At 37.3% G+C, this 25754-nt stretch overlaps 3 protein-coding genes across 5 annotated transcripts; all 3 read left to right on the top strand.

Annotated features, from left to right (window-relative positions):
- Positions 1292-9065, top strand: LOC109724859 (probable E3 ubiquitin-protein ligase HIP1). Of its 2 annotated transcripts, none has more exons than XM_020253800.1 (7): positions 1292-1600; positions 3374-3613; positions 3692-4896; positions 6776-6826; positions 7864-7962; positions 8454-8597; positions 8670-9065. In XM_020253800.1, the coding sequence occupies exons 2-7, from the start codon at positions 3478-3480 to the stop codon at positions 8799-8801; spliced, it is 1767 nt and encodes a 588-aa protein (XP_020109389.1). In that variant the 5' UTR covers positions 1292-1600; positions 3374-3477; the 3' UTR covers positions 8802-9065. The 2 variants fall into 2 exon arrangements, with proteins under 2 accessions (XP_020109389.1, XP_020109390.1); XM_020253801.1 differs by lacking the exon at positions 1292-1600 and adding an exon at positions 1658-2561.
- LOC109725113 (40S ribosomal protein S16) lies at positions 13026-14447 on the top strand. 2 transcript variants are annotated; one of them, XR_002220188.1, is made up of 2 exons: positions 13026-13679; positions 14171-14447. XR_002220188.1 is itself a non-coding variant. In XM_020254188.1 (2 exons), exon 1 carries the CDS (start codon positions 13143-13145, stop codon positions 13626-13628), a length of 486 nt encoding a protein of 161 aa, XP_020109777.1. In that variant the 5' UTR covers positions 13027-13142; the 3' UTR covers positions 13629-13675; positions 14171-14447. The 2 variants fall into 2 exon arrangements, 1 of the variants encoding a protein (XP_020109777.1); XM_020254188.1 differs by having other exon boundaries at positions 13027-13675.
- Positions 23653-25186, top strand: LOC109724777. The gene is made up of 2 exons (XM_020253706.1): positions 23653-24790; positions 24964-25186. The coding sequence occupies exons 1-2, from the start codon at positions 23653-23655 to the stop codon at positions 24999-25001; spliced, it is 1176 nt and encodes a 391-aa protein (XP_020109295.1). The 3' UTR covers positions 25002-25186.

Raw genomic sequence — 25754 nt, 5'->3', positions numbered from 1 at the left:
AGTAGTTAAATTTTTTCATGCAATTTTAAATGCATTAGTTGAATTCAGACATATCAAATCATATATTAAATTTGAATATATATATGTAGTTAGAAGGATAGTGCAGTAGTAATTATGTGAATCAAGAAGCTCTAAAATAATTTCCTGTTAAGTTGTTTATAACATATAAAAACTAAACATGTTTTGAACATAATAATATAATTATTTCATTACACATTTATTTTATTCCTGATTACTTAGATCTTTAGTTCGCGTAACAGCTACGTCCTTTCATTTGTTTGGTGTTTATCACGTTTGCATTTAAGTGCTCACTGACCTAGACTTGGAAGACAGAATTGAGTAAGAGATCAAACCTTTCTGGGCAAAACTATCCACACGAGTTAAAATATAAAATGTCTTTATCTCCTTCTGGGACCAAGTATTTTCCTCTAAAACATATAAAAGAACCCTTAAAAAATTAGGAACAAATATTTAATTTAGATTACTTGCAATTCAATCCTTAACACCACATTTTGATGACATTCTTCAGTCAGGTAAACCAATGTTAATACAAATATTTTGTTTCGTTTTGTTTTGGCACTGTCCATAGACCTTCTAAGCCAAAAACTCTATAATAGCCTACATATTTTAAATCCGAAATCTGAGATTAACTCTATTTCATGATCAATTTCTGAGTACCTTACCATTTACGTAATATTGCACTAACTAAAGTTTAACTATCATAAAATTATACTGAATCTAAGTAATATATTGAAAACAAACATGAAACATGATCGGTTGCTAAGTATCTTATCATTAAATTTCTATTTCGTATTTTATATGCTAGAGCTGCAACGTAGTATTGCACTAACTAAAGTTTAATTATCATAAAATTATGCGAAGAATCTAGGAATGCGTTGAAAATGTGCATGAACCTTTTTAAGGGACTAACTTGTGAAAAGATCAAAAGACTCATACAACTAAAATTTCAGTATACATATATTTACCCTCTCCTTCCATTAATACTTCCATTAATTAATTAATTAAGACAATAAAGTGTGAAACAATTTCCAATTTATTTACTTCTATTTTCATCAAAAGGTGTGAGGAATTCAAAATTGTACTACTTGGTGTGCAAGTGTGTCATATTGGCAGGTAGAGAGAGAGAGAGAGAGAGAGAGAGAGAGAGAGAGAGGGGGGGGCTCCCTTTTGCATCCCTCAAAAATTTGAGTTTTTTATACCCATTCATTTGCTTTTGTATACTTCTTTGTGTGTACATATATAAAAATTAAACCTTGGGAATTAATAGTCTCATTTCACACCCCCTCACCCCCCACCCCCACATTAACAAGAAAACAATCAAATCTCCCCCAAATCCCCCATTTTCTCCTCCCCAATTCTCTCTCTCTCTCTCTCTCTCTCTCTCTCCACCCGTTGATTCGTCTTTTTCCCATTCGGAACCGTCCAAACAAGTCTCAAGCGTCCATTTGTTCTGTTTACATATACAAAGGGGGTGAGGGGAGAGCACTGTTTCTCTATAACATCAAACTAGGGTTGGGGAGAGGGAGAAGGAGAGGGAGAGGAGGGGAGTTGAGGGTTTGGGCTCGCCGATCCTTCTGAGGTGAGTTTTTTGGTGAATCCGACCATGTTTGAGCAAAGCCCATGTCTTATTTTCCTGGTTTTGGGGTCAAATCGCCCGATCCATGTAAAAAGAGCTCCTTTTGGGGGGTCTTTTTGGTAGGTGGTGGGGCGGTGGATTAATCGGTGGAGTTTGGGGGATTTGAGTCTGGTTTTGATCAGCTTTGATTGCTCAGATCGAGTTTTTTTGCTCAAAAATTTGTTCTTGGGAGGAACTGAGATTCAGATATATTATTATTGTGGAGTGGATGATGTTTTTTTGACCATCGGAGGAATCCGCTGCATGTTTTAGATGTCCTTCATGCTGAATCTGTAATATTTTTGTGTTTTTAGTTAGTTTTTTGTGGTTTCTCCCATCAAAGGTTTCATTTTTATCCTTCTCCATGTAGGGGAAGTGTTGATAGATGTTTCTTGAGCTCCTTATTGATCTACTAAAGAAAAATACCCTTAGGATTATCGACGTTACAGGGTATAGTAACCATTTCCTTAATCAAAGGATATTTAGTGCGTAGAGAATAAGATCAAGCAACTAAGAAGGCATGCCTATCAGATGTTTGTTGTTTTGTCTAGGTGGACTTAATTAAGAGATGCCTTTGTACTTTTGTGGATATTGGGAATGGATGTTTTGAAGAAATCGAGGTGGGCAATAACCCGAAAGTTTTTCAGATTCAGCTGTGAGTAATCTAAAAGCATATTGGTGACAAAGCATGTGAATTTTGTCGAGTAGCAAGATATAGATTTTTAGGTGTGAATTATGTGGTGTTTTGGAGAAACCAAGATCAACTTCTGGTTGGTGAACTATAATGAAGAGTAGAGTCTATACTTGAGTTTGCTTGACTAGTGCCGTTCGTCATTCATTTGCTGTGTAAACTCTTGCATGCTGACAATGAGATGCTGAATGTAGAATGGAGATGACACTGGCTAGCATGTCAAAGTCATGTAAGGTATCAGAAAGTTTCTTGGAGCCTCTTCGTAGTCAATAAACCGAACTAGATTTCTTTATTTTGGTTAATTTTATTGTGATACCAACATATATGTACGATGGTGAACTTGTCATAGTATTGAAGAAATGTTCATTCTTAGCACTTGAAATTAGGAATGTGGAGAGCCTTGATAGTGAATATTTAAGACTTGACTTTTTAAGATTACCTACATCATGGACTGGAAGAGTTATTGTGTTAGGATTACTGATTTGGTAAGATCGTTCATAACAAATGAAGCTAGTGCCAAATCGTGTAGGTGTATAAAGAAAGAAGAAAACAAGAGTGATAGAAGTAAAGGGAAAGAAAGGGAATGGTAATTTTATAATATACTGATAAAGTTGGCATAAAAATTGAAAAAGGATTTTCAATTAACTGTAAGATCTGCATTTTGGGATTAGTTTATTTGTCTGTTGAGTTTTGTATGAATTTATAAATCTTCATTTGGTGTCTCTTGCTGTTAAATCTCGATAAATTGCTATTTCAATAATCGTTTGTTATTTGTACGGTTGATGTTCCCTGTTAAATTGTAACATTTACATTTCCATAGAAATGGTTGCAGATTCGAGAAAATGCAAGAATCTGTTTTGCCTTTAAGTTCTGTTTGATTTATTAACTGTGCTTGGTTTTCAGTCCTTTTCCTTTCCATAGTTGTGCTGAGTGTTCTGCTGATTATTTGTTTAGCACTAAGCTTGTTCTTGTAACTGCTCTCTTTGGTATCTCTATTAAAAAACCACACTATTATATCCTCATTTCTTTTTTTTCTCTTGTTGCAGATTGCTATAGTTCAAGATATCATATTTGTTATTTGTGACTGACCAATTGGAAGTTCATTGTAATATTTTTGTAAAGTTATTAAGGGAGGAATAAATTAGCCCTTATGCAGGGGCAAAAGAATAACTTGCATTCATGTTCTGAAACATATCAATTTGACCTTGGTTCTAATTCGAACGCCTCCGGCATGGATCACCGTAATTTGCCTCCTCTCAGTGCCATGGATGCCCAGAATTTGCCAGGTTATTCACTATCTTCTGGTAATACCTCTATGTTTTACAGTAATATGAGTAATTTGAGCTTGAATTTATGGAATTCAGGTGAACAAAGGTCAGCTAGCAGGCAATCTGAAGCGAACAATGGGCCATCTTTGGAAAGTGTGAATTTAAATCTTAATATTAATCAGATTGATCATGGTCAATCAGTGCACAACACAGGGAATGTTGGTGGGAGCGTTCAGGAGCTAGAATCGGGACCAAGTCCACTGCCTTATAATACAGGCCTATTACCACCTGAGCATTTATACTTAGCTGGTGCTTCATCAGATAACTTTGGAAGCTCATCGAGGGGCCATCGTTCGTCTAACAAGAGAAAGAATATTGGCGGAGTTCCTGGGCAGCCTTCACTCTGCCAAAGCTCAAGTTATCATCACCCAAATGAGGATAGATTGTTGTCTCCTGCTTCATTTTGTAATAGTGCAAATACTACTAACACATCTGGCTCATCTAATAATAATACTACTAGTCCGCATCCTCGAGTGGTACAGACAACACCAGTGGCTTCTAATTACCATTCAGGTAGCGCGGAAAGCTTTGTAAGGAGTATGAGGATGAGAATCGACCCCCATCAGTATGACATACCCTTGCCCGATCTATATCCGCCAAGGAGTAGCAGCAGCCATTCTAATCAATGGTCTCTGCATCAGCCATCGTATACTACTATACATCAGTCAGAGGAATCTAGGCTTTCAGTTAACAATGTGAGTTCACATGGTCACCCTTTGATTATTCCTGAAGCATCTCGAGACATGCACCCTTGTCCACCGAATGGGACTTCTGATTCAAGAATAGGAAGTTCTTCAAGTTCCATGAGAAATATTTCTGAGCACTTGATGTTTGTTCCTCCAACTAATAACAATCATTTAGCACAAGGCTCTACAAACTGGCATTCGACTAGTGAAAACAGAGTCATGCATGGGAGCGCAAGTTCCAGTGCAGCCATTCAACCTGCAGAACCACAAGTAATAACTCGTAGAAGTCCGTCAACCTATAATCACCGGAGTGCTTCAGAGACTGCCCATGCTCCGCCCAGAAGTTGGAGTGCACCTCCCCAGCGTGATGTCCATTTTGTTACTTCACGTGAGTTTGGAAGCCGACTTTCAGGAACTGGTTTACGTGCCCATCAGCAACCATACTTGAGATCGGCTGCTTCGACTGACAGGCAAAATGATGGTCTTTTGGGTGTTCCCTTATTCATGCGAACTCTGGCGGTTGCAAGAGAAGGACGAAGTAGGATGCTATCAGAGGTATGTGATGAGTTCTTCATCTATATGTGCATCTTTCTAATTGTATCGACTCTTTTAGTAGATATGGGTTTTTCTTACGTGATTTAGCTATAAGCTATTTCTCTTCGTCACAACAGTGTTTAACATTTTAGTCTATACTAGTTAATGTTTGGTGCTGAATGCTGTTATGTTGTCACTATTGTAAGTAGTTATCAATGAATTCATGCAATGTACAGTTATTTCTATAAGATTTACACTAAAGGATATGGAAGTTTGAAGTGACGACTTCTCGAAAACCATTGTCCCTTGGTGCCTTGGTGGGAATAATTTTACAATTATGACAGGATCTAAATTTGGATAGTTTTCTATATTATTGGATACTTTGCGGGATAAATTTTCACTAACAAGTCTAGGCTATTGATGCTATTTATGTTATATCTTAACACAATAAACAGTTTTCTCTATGTAGAATGTGGCTCTGTAAGTTTTCCTTTATGCTATGGGTTTGAGGTCGTGGTTAGCTCCCGTGAATGATCACCTGGAATTAGAATTGGCCTGGAAGGTAGATGCTTATTCCTTTTCTACTCTCTCAACATGTGCTACACTAATCAATTTACCTTAAGAGACTCTTGTTAGTATGGTGAGTAGAAGACCCTTGGGTGTTCAGTTATGAAAGAGAACCAATTATCTCAAATCCCTTATGTAAAATTTAGTTGGATCTTGTTTGTGGACTTTTATTTTCTTAAGCCTGGAAGGAAAGGAATGGTCATTAGGGATTTCTCTTTGCTTCCTATAGTTAGTTCTGGTGTAGGAAGTTCCAATAGAATGTTTATCTATTTTTTTTCTTCAACAAATCATTTGCTTTTAGACTGCAATGCAAGAAACCGATTGCATAACAGCATTATTGCAATCACCATTGCAAAGGCCTACCAACAATGCCACCGTAGTTCCATTTGTTCATAACTATTATCGTAGGCCAATAAGAATTTCTCTATCATCACAACCTCATTAGTTATCCTCTGATTTTTGTTTGTTGTAATGTGCACTTCTGGTGATTCCAACCTTGTTTTTTTCCAAAAATTGGTAAAACAATCATGAACAGTATCTTCTTTTCTGCTACATGGAGAAGAAACGAAACTTTATGAAAAGAAACCTTAATGTTCATAAAATTATTAGATTCCAGAAACACAAAATATAATTCATAATTCGGAAGTAATGTTTCATTCTTTTGTTTCTTCTTTCCACTTGTGCTGATGGGGATTGCATCCTCTCGTCCAAAGGAATCAAATTTACTTACAGTTGTTAGAGACCGAAGCAATCCAATCCAACTAACTGAATTATAAACCACAACTAGAAGGCTACCAAAGGAGATCATGAAAATCTACTGGTATCTCATGTAAATCGCTTGAGTGACTATTGCCCATTGAGATGTTCAGAACTTCTCCCATGCCCAACTTGGATTGGTATATTAAGGAGATTGCAAGAATTTTTGTTGGTCTATTTGATTTCTTAATTGGTCACCTTTTAATGTAATGTAACTACTTGCTTTTTGTAAACAAGATAGATGAACTCAATTGGAAAATATATCATATTCATAATTATGCTCTAAACTTTCCATAAGGTGGAAAGTTTATTTTCTCTCAATCAAGCTTGACTGCTTTGTACCTTTCTTCAACTTTCATGATTCTTGTGTACATTTTTGTCATCTATCGGTGCTGTTCATAACATGTAGATTCCCATAGGATAAAAGTTTTGCGCCTAAGTATTCAGTTCACAAGTAAGGGCATATAATTTGTTGCAATTTTGGATAATTATTCTTGGCAAAATCTAATGCTATGTCCTATATTTTCCATGGAACTCCAAAAGCTTATTGCTTTTTTTTTTTTTTTCTGTGTAACAGATCCGTAATATGTTAGATCTTCTACGACGAGGCGAAAACATGCGACTTGAGGTCCGCTTCTCCTTTCTGAAGCAAAATATTTCTATTATATTGCTTGGCGCTGTGTGTTGACAGCTAGGCTAAATACTGAACACTTCAACTAAGAATCTTGACAATAGATAATAAACTAGGGCAAGTGAGAATACATCATAAGCTATGAGCACAGCTTAAAGTTAAAGAAGGTTTTCTTTTATTGCTTCCTATAAAAGACTTCACTCTGATGTATAATTTTTAATTTTGATCTTACTCATATTTGATGTAAGATCGCTAGTAATATGTCCGCATGATGATTTCCTCAGTTTTTCAATTTATCCTGGAGAACCTCCATCTGTTAGAACATGTTATCCTCACAAGCCTCTTATTCCCCCTTTTTTTCCTAAATTGGAAACTTATATCACGTCCATAGAGGCTGGTTGGGAGTTTGTTTGAGTGGATGATAATGGAGAAACGATGTCGGAGGGTTTCCTTTGACATCTTTCTTTCCATTTATTCATATACTAGATGTGTTTTTTATTATTTTTCTCTTTCATCTAGTGGACTACTGATGAGCTTATTAGTTGATTTTCTCATTCTTATTAGTAATGTAAAGTAAAAGTGGTTAGCATTCTATATGGACTGCAAATAAATTGCCTGATGCATAGCTCTAGCTACTCTTGAATTACTGAAAGAAACCTGACCTTTTGATGTAGTCGATATCTAATCTGTACGGATGTTTTAGTGGATCAAGTTCATTGCATTGAAATTTGATGTGTTCTGCATGCGACTTTTTATTCAACTCCAACCTTGTTTACTGGATTTCATATTATTCTGAATGCGTGTACAAGTAAAGCTGTCAATGTGCATGCTTTGAAATCCTTGTCAAGAAGCTAGCAGAGTGATAAACCTCTTAAACTACTAAACAAGCTCATGCAGCTAAGAGCAAACCCAATAAAATTACTTTTATATGGTATAAATGACTAGTAGTACTGATTAGCAAGTATTCTGTTTTGTTTGAGAGCTTCAGACAAGGTTACTCGCTTTAAATTTAACTTGTGGTGACATCTGGACAGGACGTTCTTATCTTCGACCAGTCAATGTTTTTTGGTGGCCCCGATATGCACGATAGGCACCGCGACATGCGGCTTGATGTGGATAATATGTCTTATGAGGTAATTAGAAGTTCCTTTGAAACAGATCATGTGATGGTGTCTTTTGGTATGATGTTAAGGCTTGTTCTTTGCATGCTAGTTCTCTAGTTGTTCAAAAGTGTGTTTACGTCATGCCTGCCCCGTATTTTTAATTGGCAGGAGCCTTATGCCATATGACATCTATAGATATATACACCTGCAAAATCATCTAGTGCACATATGCATATTTTGGCAAAGTAGAATTTTTAGATATACACTTCACAAATCAATCTCTTACATATATACAGAGTCTTACAAAAACTTCCCTCTTTAAGAAAATTCACTTCAAATCCAAATCCAACATTCCTGCTGAATTTGGATGATACCTGAACTTGAGAGATACGGGTACTTTTATAGGATAATTAGCCTCTCAAGGGTTGTGGATGCAAAATTTAGATATTTGCAGGGTTTTATGCGTAAACAATGTTTTGCAATGAGAAATGCTCTTAGTTTTCTGTTCTTCATTTAACCAGGAGCTGCTGGCGTTGGAAGAACGGATAGGAAATGTAAACACCGGATTGAGCGAAGAAAAAATCATAAAGTGTTTGAAGCGAAGGAAATATTTCTCTATTTCATCTGAGACATTAGAGGAAATTGAACCATGTTGTGTTTGCCAGGTACTGTCTAAAAGCTATTTTTGTTTCTCTTACAACTCAACAGCGCGAATGAACTTGTATATTCTCTTGCAGGAAGAATATGTTGAAGGCGAGGATCTTGGGAGACTGGATTGCGGGCATGACTTCCATACCGCCTGCATCAAACAGTGGCTAATGCTCAAGAATTTGTGTCCCGTCTGTAAAGCAACGGGTCTCGCTACCTGAGATCGAAATCGGTGGAATTTTAAACAGTGGGGAAACACCTAATTTTCATGTGGAATGATAATGCCATTTTTTTCCTAAAATTTCAGTTGAATTTGATATAATGATGGATGATATACTTTAAAATTTGCAACATTTTCTGTAACCTAGTGCGTCTTTTTGAAATTGTGTTTAATGTTAAAAAGCTCGATTCGAGGCCTTTGCGAGTTAGCATGCTTATGTAGAGCTGGAAATGAGGCTAGTGCGCAGAGAAAGGTTCTTGTGGTTTCTTTTGCTTAATTGTGAATGCACTGTTCTTGTGGCTTCTCATGACAACAGTCCCTATCAACTTACTTTCAGTAGAAGTTTATTTATTCAGTTTTTGTATTTATAGGTCTAGTATGAAATTGACAAATTGTGATAAGAGTATTTGGGTGAAAAACTATCTAGCATTATACCTGCAAAGGTCATAGCAAGAGAAAAGTTGTGTTACAGTTAGAAGTAATTTTCAAGTAGCTGAAATTTGTGGGGAAAATTAGCTGCAATGACGAGTACTTTAATGATCTAGCTTGAAGTTTATGCAGAAGCACCGACGAGAAAATTGGAAGCACTTTTGAGCAACAATTTAAGTGCCGTTACATGAGGTCGTGTCAGAAACTTGCCGGTACGGTGCGTGTTGATTACAAAACTTTATTTGTGTCGATATATAATGACATAAAATATTTATTTATTTTTTTTAGTAACAAAATATTATTACTGTATTATATATATTTTTATCAAAATTTTTAAAATTTATTGAAAAAATTGTTTATTAATTTTTTTAAAAAAAATGTTTTGAGCTTTGCTATCGCATGGATGTTGTATCGTATTGATATTTTGTTGGTACGATATGGCGTGGTGAATACAATTCGTGGCTATGGGCATTTAAATCTTTGCTTCTTAGCTATTTCAGTGAAACATATTTGAGAGCTTTCTGCTGGAAGCAAAACTTCCGAACAGCAGTTATGGGCTTTTTTTGCCAACTGCTATGGTGTTTTTCTGAAATAGATGTTGACAGATGAGCACCAAGTTAATCTTAGCTGAAGTATTGTGCATTTTGAGAAATGAGTTTGTATATATATACATATATATACTTATAAATGATTAATTTCACTATTTTAAGAGGAAAATCACTTTTGGCATTAAAAATTCCATCTAGTCCTATCACTACTAAATGATTCTTACTAGTATAGAACCCGCGCTTCGCTGCGGTTAACGATTAATTTTATATCATAGTTAAATAAAATTATTATGAAACAGTTAAGTAGAAATATAAAACAAAAAAAATTATAGTTAAAAGAAAGTAAACAAAAAAAAGGTTTATCTACATGTTGTGTTTTTTTTTTTTTAACCAAGATAAGAAGAAGAATACATGCCTCGGAAGAAGTTGTGGAGCATGTGATCATTTTCTATTTAACAAAAAGAGATTCATCTAGATATTGTATTTTTACAATATGGTTAAAAAAAATTATGATTAAATAAAGTAAAAATGGATCATATGCTCTAGAAAAGTTGCGAAAAAAAAAGAGCAAAAATTAAAGAAGAAAAAAATAATCAGAGGTTTACCTAGATAATAATACTTTCTATTATAAAAAAAGAGCATTTTGAACTTTCTGTTGAGAAAAAAATAATAAAGAAAAATATAATATCAGAAATAAAAAAAATAAAAACAGATAAGAAGTTGTGATCTCTTTTTTTTAGTGTATATGAGATCTTTAAAAAATAAAAAATTGAGATTATTATCTAAAATATTTAAAAGTTGGGTATAAATAATTATATATTTTAAAGTTTTATAATAAAAAAATAAATTGGATTTTTAAAAAAATGTTAAAATCCACCTCTCTATATATACAGAGAAAGAAGACAAAAAAAACAAAAAAACAAAAGGAAAAAAGAAAAAAGCAAAAAAAAAAAAAAACTCCACAAAAACCCTCCCCCCAACCCCTTGCACCCCCCCTCCCAATCGCTGCTTGCCTGCCCGCAGCGCTCGCGCGTCTCGCGAAGATTCCGCAGCCGGATTTGGCGCTCAAGTGCCCGCGGTGCGACTCGACCAACACCGAGTCCTGCTACTTCAACAACTACTCCCTCTCGCAGCCGCGCTATCTCCACTCGCGTGGCGGCCCTCCCCTCGGTGGCTGACATCTCCGCCCTCTACGTTCCTGCGGCCCTCGACGCTCCCGCGGCCAACAACAGCGGCCACGGAGAGGGGAAGACCTCGGGAATAAAATAGAGGATGAGAGAGAGAGAGAATGGGAGAGGAAGAAAGAGAGAGAAATAGAGAGAAGAGAGAGGATGAGAGAGAGAGAGAGAGAGAGGGAAGACCTCGGGAATAAAAGAGAGGATGAGAGAGAGAAAGAGTAGGGAGGACTGGGGAATAAAAAGCTGTCTTGGAAAGAGAGGAGAAGGGAAGAGAGAGAGAGAGAGCATGGGAGAGGAGGAACGAGAAACAGCTGTTGTCTTGGAAATGACGTAAACCTCGGAAAAAGAAGATGTCTTGGGAAGGAGAGACGCCTCGAGAAGGAGCAAGGTTCTTGGGAAGGAGAGACACCTTGGGAAGGAGGCGTTTTACGTTGGGTTTTATTAGACAGAAAACAAAAAAATAAAAGGAAAAAAGAAAAAAAGCAAAAAAAAAACTCCGCAAAAACCCTCCCCCCGACCCCCCGCACCCTCCCTCCCAATCGCTGCTTGCCCGCCTGCGGCGCTGGCGCGTCTTGCGAAGATTCCGCAGCCGGATCCGGCGCTCAAGTGCCCGCAGTGCGACTCGACCAACACCAAGTCCTGCTACTTCAATAACTACTCCCTCTCGCAGCCGCGCTATCTTCACCCACGCGGCGGCCCTCCCCTCGGCGGCGGACATCTCCGCCCTCGACGTTCCCGCGGCCCTCGATGCTCCCGCGGCCAGCAACAGCGGCCACGGAGAGGGGAAGACCTCGGGAATAAATAGAGGATGAGAGAGAGAGAATGGGAGAGGAAGAAAGAGAGAGAAATAGAGAGAAGAGAGAGGATGAGAGAGAGAGAGAGGGGAGAAGACCTCGGGAATAAAAGAGAGGATGAGAGAGAGAAAGAGAGGGGGGAGGACTGGGGAATAAAAAGCTGTCTTGGAATTAAAGAGAGAGGAAGGGAAGAGAGAGAGAGAGAGAGCATGGGAGAGGAGGAAAGAGAAACAACTGTTGTCTTGGAAATGGCGTAAACCTCGAAAAAAGAAGATGTTTTGGAAAGGAGAGACGCCTCAAGAAGGAGCAAGGTTCTTGGGAAGGAGAGACACCTCGGGAAGGAGGCGTTTTACGTTGGGTTTTATTAGACAGAAAACAAAAATACTCTAGGACAAAAAATTGAAAGAACGCCACGTCACTTGTCAAAACCATCAAATTATGTATTTGTATGGATTGCAAAGCTGTAGTATATATTCTCGTATTTTATTACAAAATTTTAGCCACTCAAAAAAAAAAAAAAATTAAAGCAAATAGATTGAAAATTTGGAGAGTAAAATTAATATTTCTAAAGGTTTGGTATTCGCATGCCCTAGAGTTTCACGAGACAATCTCAAATTGACTTCCTCCCAACCTATACTTTTGCGGGTCGAGTCAGTGCGACCCGATACATTAGTAATTTTTCAGATAGGCATGAAATTTTAGATCAAATTTTCGTTAATTCGATCGATTTGATCGTTTTTTTTTGGGCGGAGTTTGAGTTGCTAACTAACGATAAAATTTTCAAAGTAACCGTGATATATTTAATCCGTTTTTGAAACTAAGGTTTAATTAGAATTAAGCAAATCAAACTCGATCCTTCCAACCTGCTTACAATCTCATTTACCTTGGGCTTTAAATTTTGAGGCTCAAAAAAATTTAAACAAACTTGATATTTTCTATTTCTCGGTTGATTTGGTTCGATTCAAAGAAGTTAGTAATTGATTTGATGTGATCTGATCGGATCTGATGTGATGCAGCTTGATCTATTTGCATTGCTATTAAGCTTAAAATTATATTTCTGGACATGTTTAAAATTAATCCTTCTTGTGTCGGATTTTAAAGATAGGGTTTAATTCTAAAATTTCAACTTTTCTGATTATATTGTATATACAAAAATGAAAAAAAAACCAATGGCATTTTCGTAATATAACTCCAAATCCTGGGGCCTTTGCAATTATCTTATAAACCCTAACCCTAGCACCCGTTCTCTCTAACTATAAATACCCTCCCAAACTGCGCTTCTTCGTCCCTCTCCTTTCTCGTGCGTGCGCGGCTCCTCCGTCCTAGGGTTTCCCTCTTCTCTCCTCTCACCTTCTCCGGCTTATTCCAAACCCTAGAAACCTTAGAATCATCCATGGCGGCGGCGGCGGCGGCGGCGGCGGCGGCGGCGGCGCCGATGGCCACCGGGGCTGCATCGGCCCAGTCGGTGCAGTGCTTTGGCCGCAAGAAAACCGCGGTGGCGGTGACGCACTGCAAGCCGGGGCGCGGGCTGATCAAGGTGAACGGGAGCCCGATCGAGCTGGTGAAGCCGGAGATCCTCCGGTACAAGGCGTTCGAGCCGATCCTCCTCCTCGGCCGCTCCCGCTTCGCCGGCGTCGACATGCGCATACGCGTCCGCGGCGGCGGCAAGACCTCGCAGATCTACGCCATCCGCCAGAGCATCGCCAAGGCCCTCGTCGCCTACTACCAGAAGTACGTCGACGAGCAGTCCAAGAAGGAGATCAAGGACATCCTCGTCCGCTACGACCGCACCCTCCTCGTCGCCGACCCCCGCCGCTGCGAGCCCAAGAAGTTCGGCGGTCGCGGCGCCCGCGCCCGCTTCCAGAAGTCGTACCGTTAGAGGAGATCACACTCCTCTCCTCTTCTCGCATCGGAGGAGCGATCGGGGTCGGTTCGTGCTCTGCATTAGTCAAAGATGTGTTTTTTTTTCTTTCTTTTGTTGTTCGCGTTAAAATTTGGAGTTTTAATTGCTCTTAGGGTTTTGGTCGGACCTAGTTCGCTGCTTTGGATTGGTTTCTTAAGTAATGTGTTGGATTTATTTAAGTATGTGATACTTTAATGAATTTACTGTTTCGTTATTGAATATGATGTTTCCTTTGCAGGATCGGTTTAGTCTTTTACTTGTTTTCTGGGATGGATCGGATTTGTCATCTGCGATGTTTAATTTTGGAGTTTTAATTGCTATTAGAGTTTTGGTGGGATCTAGTTTACTGTTTTGAATTGCTTTCTTAATTAATTGGACATGGTTAGTATGTCAAATTGATTTAAGTATGAGGATACTTAACTCAATTTGCTCTTTTGTTTGTGGAATATGTGTTTTGTGGTGATATTTGGATGACCTGGTAATGTTAAGGTGATTTATAAGTGTGATGTTGTTTGCAGGATTGGGGAGATCCGTTCGTTGCTTTTACTTGTCTTCTCAGATGGATCAAATTTGTGAGAGATGCGCTTTTTCGTTTTTAATTTTGGAGCTTTTCTTACCATTAGGGTTTTTGGTGAAATCTAGTTTACTGCTTTGATGCTTGCTTAATTATTTAGACCTGATGATGGTTATGTAAGGCTATTTATCAGTTGAATGTTATTCTGATGATGAATATTCCAATGGTATGTTGGATTTTAAGTATGTGGTATTTGAATCGGTTTACTGTTTTGTTTTTTATGCTGTTTTTTTCAGTAACTTTTTTGTATGTTTAGGGATTTGAATCTAGGTTACTACTATGGGTGCTTTCGTAATTATCTGGCAATGGTAAGATTATTTATCAGTAGAATGTTATTCTGAGGAACACTAATGCTGTGGTACGTGTGTTTCGTGGACTAAGTATGAGGTATTTGAATCAATTTCCTGTTTAATATTGTGTCTTTCTGCTGTTTGAGAAAGGTGAGGTAGTTAGGTTTCTGATTCATGGTTGTTAGTTGCAGGAATTCACACATTTTGCATTGCATCATGCGAAACAGTTGTATTACTGACATATAGTTTTTGGTTGATTCATATATATCTAGATAAGGATTTATATGTCCTTGAAGGATTTATCAAGGTGTGTTTGTCTTTGTCTACGGCTTGAAGTGAGTACTTGAATTTATTTGTTCTTATTGTATTCCTCTGTTGGAAGATTTTAGGTTTGAATGAACGGCAAAAAAAACTTGCTTTAGATTTGAGAGTTGATTTGCTAGTCGGAGTTAGTCTTTTTCTTTTCGTAATAGGCCTGTAATGATTGGATTCGAAAGGTTTAATGCTATTCCCTATTAGGTTCGATTCTGATCGCGCCATTGCTTTGTTTTTTTTGTCAAATTTTTGCAAAAATAATGAGCCTGGTAAACTTGTATTGCATTATCGAAGTCTGAATTTTGCTCCAAATCATGTTATTCAGTTGTTTCATCCATTTTTATGCTTCTCCAACTTTTCACTACTTCTGTTTGAACTTGGTTGATCGAGAATGGATTGGTTAGATGTTGTATCAGGCATCCTTTTATTGGATCTTCTGTAATCATGTCCGCAAGCAGTTCAAATTGCTTGAAAAGTCCAACTACCTGTAGTTCATTGCTCCCAATCTTTTCCATATCGCGATAGAAACAAGATGGTGTGTTATCTATTTCTTGTTACTTCCTCTATTGTCAGACATTGTTCGCTAAGTTTAGTAACCACTAGTTTGCAAGATTGAGTGGCTGAGTCATTAAAAGCCTGTTAGTTATCATTATTTTTGCAGAGTTTGTCCCGGTCCCTTGTAATTCATTTCATGTCGGGAGTATTGTTGGTGTATATAACCTGGGAATAGCAACATATTGATAGGATTTTGGTTGGTTGAAATCAAGCGAAATTATTTCAAATATTGTGCGCTTGGTTGGTTGAAATCAAGCAGAAATTCCTATTTCTGTTTAAACTCATGCTATTATCCAACTGTATTGGAGTCAGGCGTGTGAGTGCAGTACTTGGAAAGTGTTTCAATACTCAGTTCTTGGCATGTAGTAGTTATTTTCAACATATATTATAGCCTGCAACCATGTCCTTGGAAGCCCAAGAGTTTTATTACTGCATTTTGTTCAAAGGCTGAAACTTTTAATAGATATCTTTCCGTCTTTGTTTATATAAGTTAATTTCTATCCTCTATTGTTTGGACAGATTTTTTTTGATTTCATGTTTTCCGTTCACTGATTCTTCATTTTGATCTTCACTAGCGCATTTAGTAGACCTTCTGCACGATACATTCATCTTAACTTCGACATATTTTTTTTTGTGGCATTTGGTAATCTTCATCATTCAAAGTATGCTTCTGATTCTTCCTTTTTAATCTTACATCAGTGCATTTAGAATAGACTTCTGCACAATGCATTCAGCGTAACTTCGACATCTTTTGCGTGGCATTTGATAGTCTTAATCATCATGCCAAGTATGCTAGCCGTTATTTTAATTCTTCTTTTCTCGTCAGTTTCATAGGACTGACAAACAAAAGTAGGACATTCTTGTTGGTGCTTGGGTGGTTTGATTTTGTTGGTTTCCTTTGTCAAATAAGGGAAAAAAAATGAAAATGAAACTGTAATTCCTTTTATTTGTTTATTTTGCTCCTTTGCCCTGTGGCGAATTTGCATGCAATCTAACAACCGTAAGGATGTGAAGGTCCATCTTTACACGCCTTTTGAGTGCTGAGATTGAGTGATGGGAGCCCTAAAAGTGGGTTATTATATACAGAATAAACGATAAATTGCGTGTTTCATTATATTACTTGAATATTTGCTATTTGATAGTTTTGCAGGGCCCGTCTAAAATTAATCTTTTTTTTATACTAAAATATAATTTTTTTTCTGTAAATATATATATATTTTTACATTTAAACATTTATATTTTACTCTTTTGAAATTTCATTGATGCATGTAATCTTCCTTTGTCAAGATTTCATCACTATTTTGTTCATATTTTATAATTTATACTAAAAATACTCTTAAAAATAACAAAATATATTAAAATTTTATTTTTTATGAAATAAGTAAGGACAATTTTGTAATTTTATCCTCGTCATTTGCACCATATTTTAAAAATTTTAATAATGCAAAATGAAAACTTTTAAAAATAAAAAAAAGAGAAAATAAATATTTATAAAAAAAATTCTGTATCTTAATTCTTCTATATACACCTACGGATATGTAGGTATGGATAATACATGCGTCCTCAAATATGATGAATTATATAATTGATGACCTCAAATATGATGAGTTATATAATTGATGAAAATGACGCCCATTAATATAGGCCAATTTGTATAAAAATCTATGAATTTTGTGTTTTTGCAAAAACACACCACTATTGTGAATTTTGATGCCAAAATATTTTTAGTTATTTCTCTCTCTATATATATCTCTCTATCTCTCTTTTTTCCTCTCATTCTTTCTTTTCCTCGTCGACCCTCGTCACCTCCTCCACCCCCTCCGCGACCATTGGCGATAGTAAGAAGGACGGTGCTGCCTCCTCTTCCTCCGCCTCTGCCTCTGCCAACGCTTGTGCTAGTGTCGGAGGAAGAGTAATTGAAGCAAGTGCAGATGAGGACGGAGCGGACGAAGGCGACAAGGTCATGACTGAGACAATGCTCGCTCGTGAGGGTGAGGACGAAGACATACCCGTGCTTCTTCGAAAAGTGAAAAAGGATGCAAAGAAGAGAAAAAAAGAAGAATAAAAAATAAAGATTTTTTTTTTGAAAGACTATTATATATTATCGTTGCAAAGAAGTAGAGAAAAAAAAAAGAAGATAAAATTGTACTGTTAAAATAAAGTTATATTGTTTTAAAAAAAAATTACATTCTTTGAGAAAAAATTGCACTCTTTTAAACAAACGTTGTACTATTTGAGGTAAAAATTACACTCTTTGAGACGAAAATTGTATTTTTTGGACGAAAATTGCATTTTTTGAAAGAAAGTTGCACTTTTTGTTTTAATAATCCAAATTAATATTTAACAATGGTGTGGTATTACCTATGGCGGCTAAACATCATTTGAAGCCTTAGAATCCTTGGATTGTGACATCGACAAAACATCATTTGAAGCCTTAGAATCCTTCGATTGTGACATCGACATCAATGACGAGGAAGTCGTCGGCGACTGCGAGAAGAAATCTGACTCGCCGAAGAGATCGACGAGGTGGTGGCGCCCTTAAGCACCCGCGGAGCGCTTGGAGCAGCACCTCAGCCTTGGCCTTTGCACTCCCGCCGTTGCCCTCCTCTAGCTCCTTTACAAAAAGAAGAATAAGAGATAAGAAGAAAAAAATAATTTTTTTTTTTTCGAAATATTATTATATATCATCACTATTACAGGAAAGATTAAGAACCAAAGAAGAAAGAATAAAAATGTGAAGTTGTACCGTTAAGATACAATTGCACTATTTCAAAAAAATTATACTATTTGAGGCGAACGTTGCACTCTTTGGACGAAAGATGTCTTTGTTGGGTGAAAGTTGCACGCTTTGTTCTAGTAATACAAATAAACATTCAATAATGGTATGCCTGTGCCCTTAGGGCCCCGCCTGCTCGATCAAGGACATGCTCAAGGCGCTTTTCGGCGGCACGCTCTACTTGCTCAACTGTTCTGCATTGGTCGAGCTCTGCGCCGTGCCCGCGCTCTTCTCCCTCGTTGTCAAGGACAGGCGCAACAGGTTGACCGTGGACGTCACCGCCGTGCACGTGCTCGTGCAGGTTGCTGAGTGTGCCGAGAGTACATGTGGAAGCCTTCCGCTAGGTGGCCGAGGTGCGAGTGCATCGACCTGGTGGACCCCGCCATGGGGGCCACCGCCATGACGTGGGAGAATGCCGCTGCGGCACTGCTCAACCTCGTCATGGCCGTCAGGGAGAAGACGATGGGAAGTCCAGGAGGTCGAGGGAGTGGAGGATAGCAACGGCGGTGGGAGTGCGAGAGGGAAGGCCAAGGCCGTGGCGTTGCTCTGGGTACTCAACATTGCACTCCGTCTGGGCGCCGCCAAGGCCGAGGGTCTACTTCAGGCGCTCGACGACGCGCGTGCGTCCGGGCGCCGCCGCCTCGTCGATCTCTTCAATGAGTCAGATTTTTTTTCTCATGGCCGCTGCCGGCTTCTTCCATGTTTATGTCAATGTCACTATTGTAGGCTTCCAAGGCTTCAAATGATATTTAGCTGCACAGGTAATAACACTCTATTGTTAAATATCAATTTGCATTATTAAAATAAAGAATTTAATTTTTTTCGAAGGGTGCAACTTTCACCCAACGAAAAGCAACTTTTATTTTAAATAGTATATATTTTGTCTTGAAGAGTATAAATTCGTTTCAAACAGTATAAATTTTTCTCAAATAGTGCATTCTTTTTGAAACAGTAAAATTTTATCTTAATAGTGCAACTTCATCATCTTCTTCTTTCTTCTCTAATCCTTATCCTTTTTTGTAGTAGTGATAATACATAATAGTTTTTCAAGAAGAAAAAAAAATATTTATTTATTTATTTATTTTTTATTCTTCTTATTTTCGATTCTCTGGATTTTTTTTTCGTTCCTTGGAGAAGCGTGGGCGCGTCTTTGTCTCACCCTTACGAGTGATAGCAAGCACCGCCTCGATCACGACCTCATCGCCTCCGTCCACTCTGTCCTTACCCACATCCGCATCCCATACTCCTCCGACGCTAGCGGATGCGAAGGCAAAGGAAGAAGAGACGACACCGTTCTCGTACCGTCGCCAAGGGCCGCGTAGGCCAGGGGCAGAGCTATGTAAGACTAAGGATGGCTATGGCCCTCTAGACTTTTCATAATACGCATAATAGTTCTTTACATATGAAAAATTTAAAGAATACATATTTAGCTAATCTCAAAAGTATATTGACTTGACTTATCTTTTAAAAAAGATATTTAGCGCTAACATAGTTATGAGACCTCAGGTAGTCCTATATATAAGATATAATAGAGTGAAAACTCTTAACTTGGCTTAAGCGTTTTGGGTGGTTGGCTATGTCCAAGAGGTTAAGAGAGTTAAGCGTGCTGGGAGTAGTTCTAGGATGGGTGACCCCCTGGAAAGTTAGGGCGTTACGGTTGGTATCAGAGCCAATTACTAGACAAAAGTGTGAGATAAGTCTCGGCTGAGTTATAATTATACGGTAGGAAGAGCGAGATACTTGTGAGTCTGAGTCTGACGAGGACGTCAGCTTAAAAGGGGGAGAATGTAAGACCCCAGCTAATTCTATATATAAGATATAATAGGATTAAAATTCTTAACCCGGCTTAAATATTTGCTTAAAGCTAGTTTTATATATAAGGTATAATATGACTAAAACTCTTAATTGGACTTAAATATTTTGGGCCGTGGCTAGGCCCAAAAGATTAAGGACATGTTTGGTTCGCTTTTTTTTCACCATGAAATCGGGATCGGAATGGATAAATCCGTTTATCGGTGTTTGGTATGTGGAAGTCCCATTTCAATTCCGATTTCTGAGCGGAATAGGAATCCCCGAATCACCTCTTTTTCTAGGAGGCCGGATTGGAAGTTGAATCCAGACGGAATGAATATTTATTCGGATTAAATTTATTTTTTTAATTTTTTTAATTAAAATATGAGTTTAAATTTAGAAATTAAATTTATATTTTTAAATTTAATAAGAATTTAAATTAAAATTTAATCAAGTATTTTGAATCTAACTTATAAATTTGAATTTAAATTAAATTTTAATTTATATAAAGTTTTATTCAAATTTTATTGAAAACTTAAATTAAATTTATGGATTAAAATTAAAATTAAAATTAAAATTTTAAGTTTGAATTTGAATAAATCAAAATTTAGTTTTATATTTTGAATTATCCACTCAACTTCAAATTTTATTTTATTTTTTTAAAAAATAGATTTAAAATTTTGACATTATTTCAAAATTTTGATGTAAATTTTTAATATTTAATTTTTAATTTGAATTTAAATTAATATATTATAAAGAAAAAGTTAATATATTAATTTGATTATATTTTTTATATCTATCTGAACCAAACACTGACAATAGCAATGATTTATTCTGATTCTGATTCAGGTAACGAGCCAAACAGAATTAGGTAATGTTTAGGTCTTGACGTTCTCGTCAGCTCTAAATATACACGGTCTAAAATCACCAGGCGATGTAAGACTCGTTTTGCTAGCTTTGTTATTCCGAGCCTGATTTACCCTGTTATTCATCGATCCTGGCTAAGTCTATCATTCCGACCCTGTCTCAGCCAAAACTCATCTCACACTTCCGGCTTGCTTCCGGCTTGTGAACTAGCTCTGATACCAAATATAACGACCCGACCCATCAGCAAAAATAACTGATTGGGCCAAACCACCGGCCCAAAATATTTAAACCTAGTTATTATTATTAGTGTGGAGTTATCTCATATACCCAATGATAATCCCATTTCCATCCAATATGGGACTAATGGGGTGTCACAATAGTATTCTTTAAGCTCTGAATTTATTTTTATTTTTATTTTTGTTTAGTACCTTTCTAACTTCAAATTATTTTAAATAAAATTTTTATTTAATTAAATTAAAGATCATATTAAATTTAATAATTCTGTCAACTAATAGTCATCAATTGTCATAATTGTATATTTGCAATTTATAAACATTAAAAAAACTTAGATCATTACCCGCATTACTATTAGATTTAGTAAATTTTAAGATTCTTTGAATAAAATAATATAAATAAAATAATTAGAAGGTAAGTATAAATAAAAAAAAGATAATATTTTTTTATATTAATTATTTAGTTAATATATTTTTTCATCATATATTTGACTAAATCTTGTTTATTTGCTAAAGTTTCGATTTATATGTATTTTGACCGCTTTTATAATTGAGTCTTAACTTCGTCTCTGGCGGAGGCAATGAGGTTCGGAGAGAAAAAAAAAAAAAGAAAAAATAAAATAAGAATATTATTTTAATTAGTGTACTGAAAATTCAAACCGATTTGTAAAATTTAAGTCCGTTTTTATAAAACCGTAGAATTGATAGAATTTTTAATGCAAATCGGCGATAAAGGTTACTTCTGTATTTTTCAAAATTTATAAATGAGAAAAAGTGGCTGTATTCTCTTTCGAAACCAAGTTCGTACTAAATCTCTTTGACCTGCTTACTTGGCATGATTCTATTGGTTCCTTTGTAAGTCAACCGGGACCAATCATAACTAGTCACGGAGGCTCGGATGCAGAAGTAAGTAATCACTCCAACCTACGTTGCAGAGGATCCGACGTATTATTTTCAATCCTTATCACGGAACCGAAAATGTCGCGAAACTCGTCGCATCGCGTTGCTTCCGCCGCTTCGCCACCGTTCATTTTCGCGGCAGCTTCTAAGCCACCGCCACCGAATCCAAATACTAGCCTGAACCATGTGCACCACGTCATCCGTGGACGACCAAAAGTATTGTGCATTTGCCGACAAAGTTTTAAAATTATAAATTTGTTTGTGCATAACTACTGTACTATCGAAAGTATAAAAAAATTGGTGTTCCCAACTTTTTGGGCTTTTAACTAAAAATTGTAGGGTCAGGATCAATGATTACAGTGTCCATCAGCACGAGCTGTATCTATCGTATCATATCGTGCCAGCAAGATATTGACACGATATCACCTCTACCGATGGCACAACTCAAAACTCTCTATTCTTTAAATTAATAAATAATTTTCTTAATAAAATTTAAAAGATTTAATGAAAGTACATAATAAATAATTGACATATTTTGTTGCTAAAGAAAATAAATATTTCATGCCATTACGTATCTGCATACATATATTTTTTTGATCGGCACACACTATGCCGTGCCATGCTGGCAAATTTCTAACACAATTTCGTACCACGACACTTTAATCCTTGGTCAGAATGATAGTGGTCTTCCTTAGAGTTGAACGATTGATCCAAGGTCAAAAAGTTGAAAGCACAAACTCCCCTATACTTCTAAAAGCATAGTCGCTCTGTTCAATTTATTTAGGCTAAATTACAGAAAACTCCCATGTAATAATCCGCTTTTTTATTTTTCTCCTCTGACATTTAAAAACCTACACTTTGTCCACTTGTAAAATGAAAAATGTGCACTTCATCCCTACCGTTAGGGTTCCGTTATAAAATATTTTTTTATACCGAAAATACCCCTCCGCCCTCTTCCTTGTTGCTTCGCCTCCCTCTGGCTCGCCGCCTCGTCGCCGCCTTGCCGCCTCGCCCACATCCCTTTCGTCCTCGCCCACATCCCTTTCGCCCTCCTCCGCCGCCTCGCCTTCGCCCTCGTTGCCCTTGCCTACCTCTCCATCAACACCGACCTCGATTTCCTCCCTAGTATCGTCGAAATCGAGGGCGGCGAGTGTGCAGGAGGAGAAGGGGAGTAGGTGGAGAAGGAAATAGAGAGAAATCGCGGCCGATTGAGATGGGAATCGCGGCCGATCGAAGAGGCGGCTGAGGAAGAAGACGAAAATGGCGAGGGGCAAAATGATCATTTTACACATCGTAACCTGTGAACAATTTTCATTTTACAAGGGAGCAAAGTGTAGGTTTTTAAATGTCAGGGGGGAGTGAAAAAGCGGGTTATTACAGAGGAAACAAAGTTATAGAAGAAAACAAATTTCAATCATCCTCAAAATCAGAAAATAAAGACACCAATGCTATAGAAAGAAGTTTTTCAAATCAGCCCCATTTATAAGGAATTGATTGAATCATCATATAGAAGGAAACATTTCCAGCTGATAATTATTTACCATATATTTTATTATTTTCTTGTAAAATAGTCTCTAGAATGTTCTCTAATATGTATATAAATATTTATCCTGAAGAATAATAAAGTGTGAAATCTTTTACCCAATACCCTCGTGATATGGTATCAGAGCCACAAGCCTAACTGGCAACATATTCTGATATGGAAAAAGAGAATCCTGCAAATAACAGTCCTCCTCACATAGCCTCCACCCCTCCACCACAAAATACAAGTACTGATCTTATCTCTATCAATGCAACAGCCCAATTGCCTCTTAAATTAACCCATTTAAATTATCCGTCATGGCGCGCACAATTTAATGCACTCCTCTTCGGCTACGATCTGATGGGATTTGTTGATGGTAGCAAATCGTGTCCACCCTCAACAATTATGAATGACGGGAAGCCCACACCAAATCCAGATTTTGCTCTTTGGGTGCGTCAAGATCAACTACTGTTGCATGCTATAATAGCATCAACATCAGAGAATATCATGTCCTTCATTGCCTCAGCCAAGACGTCGCGTGAGGCATGGCAAAAGCTTGCTCATCTATATGCCAACAAGTCTCGCTCTCGAGTCATGTCTCTTAAAGATCGTCTCTCTTCTCTCTCGCGAGGTACAAAATCTGTCTCTGAATATCTTCAACTTATCAAGACAACAGCTGATGAGCTAGCTATAGTGGATTCTCCACTTGATGATATTGATCTTGTCATTTATACACTTAACGGACTAGGTCCAGAATTTAAAGAAATCTCAGCTGCTATGAAAGCACGAGAGAATCCAATTACTTTTGAAGAACTGTATGATAAACTAATAGACTATGAAAATTTTTTGAAGAAAGAAGAAATGTCACATGATGCAACAGTCCTCACAGCAAATTTCACTAGACGATCCAATGGCCAAGGTACCAATTCTCTTGGCCGCAACTATAATCGACAAAATCCAAGATCCAACAATGGTCAACGCAACAACAATCAACATGGACCCTCTCGGCCACCCAACTTCTATCGAAAAGCTGAATCTCCTCCATCCCATACGACGCGACGACGAGGCACCGACCAACTGTCTACCAATGTTACATGTCAATATTGTGATCGTCCAGGACATACGGCAAAGAAGTGTTACAAACTGCATCCACCTTCTGAACCCATGGTGAACTTTACATCATCCAACCGACTTGCTGCTCAAGATTGGTTGATGGACTCGGCTGCAACGCATCATGTAACTAATAATATGCAGAATCTCTCACTTCACTCGGAGTATCATGGTCCAGACGAGATAGTAGTGGGTGATGGGTCAGGTTTGCCGATTACACATACTGGTTCTTCTCTTCTATCATCACATTCTAATTCTTTTCATTTATCTAATGTTTTTTTCGTTCCTTCCATAAAAGAAAATCTTATCTCTGTTTCAAAATTTTGCAAAACTAATAAAGTCTCTGTTGAATTTTTTCCCTCTCATTTTGTGGTAAAGGATCTGAGCTCGGGGGCGCCTCTCATGCACGGTCCTAATGACAATGACATCTACCGATTCTCTCAGACGACTAGTGCTTCGCCGGTTGCATTTACAAGCATCAAAACTTCTATGAACGAGTGGCATAGACGACTTGGGCATCCCTCTTCACGTGTTCTTCATTATGTCATCAAGCAATTTTCTCTTCCTTGTACGTCAAGATCTAATTCTATCGAGAATTGTGAATCTTGCTATTGCAATAAAAGTCATAAACTTCCTTTCTCTTTATCTAGTCTTACAAGTAGCAAACCCCTTGAACTTATCTTCAGTGATGTTTGGGGGCCTGCACCAACTGCCTCTATTGATGGTTTTTCATATTATGTCATTTTCATTGATCATTTTACTAAATATATTTGGTTCTACCCTATGCGACAAAAATCAGATGTTTTCAATATATTTTCTAACTTCAAAGCACTTGTTGAAAATTTCTTTAACACTCATATCATCTCACTTTACTCTGATGGTGGGGGAGAATATCTAAAGCTAAAATCATTTCTCTCTAATTTTGGTATTTCTCATTTTACTACCCCACCTCACACACCTGAACACAATGGCATTTCTGAACGTCGCCATCGTCATATTGTCGAGACAGGTCTCACCCTCTTACATCAAGCATCCCTGCCCTCTACATTTTGGTCACATGCGTTTTCTACAGCTGCTTATCTAATTAATCGCCTTCCTACTCCTATTTTAGACTTCAAATCTCCTTTTGAAAAATTATTCGGTTCACCTCCTAATTACTCTAAGCTTAA

Source organism: Ananas comosus, linkage group 19 (genome assembly GCF_001540865.1).
Source record: "Ananas comosus cultivar F153 linkage group 19, ASM154086v1, whole genome shotgun sequence".
NCBI classification, from domain to species: domain Eukaryota; kingdom Viridiplantae; phylum Streptophyta; class Magnoliopsida; order Poales; family Bromeliaceae; genus Ananas; species Ananas comosus.
The sequence above is the reverse complement of the archived record's forward strand: the minus strand, read 5'-3'. Positions and strand labels throughout refer to the sequence as shown.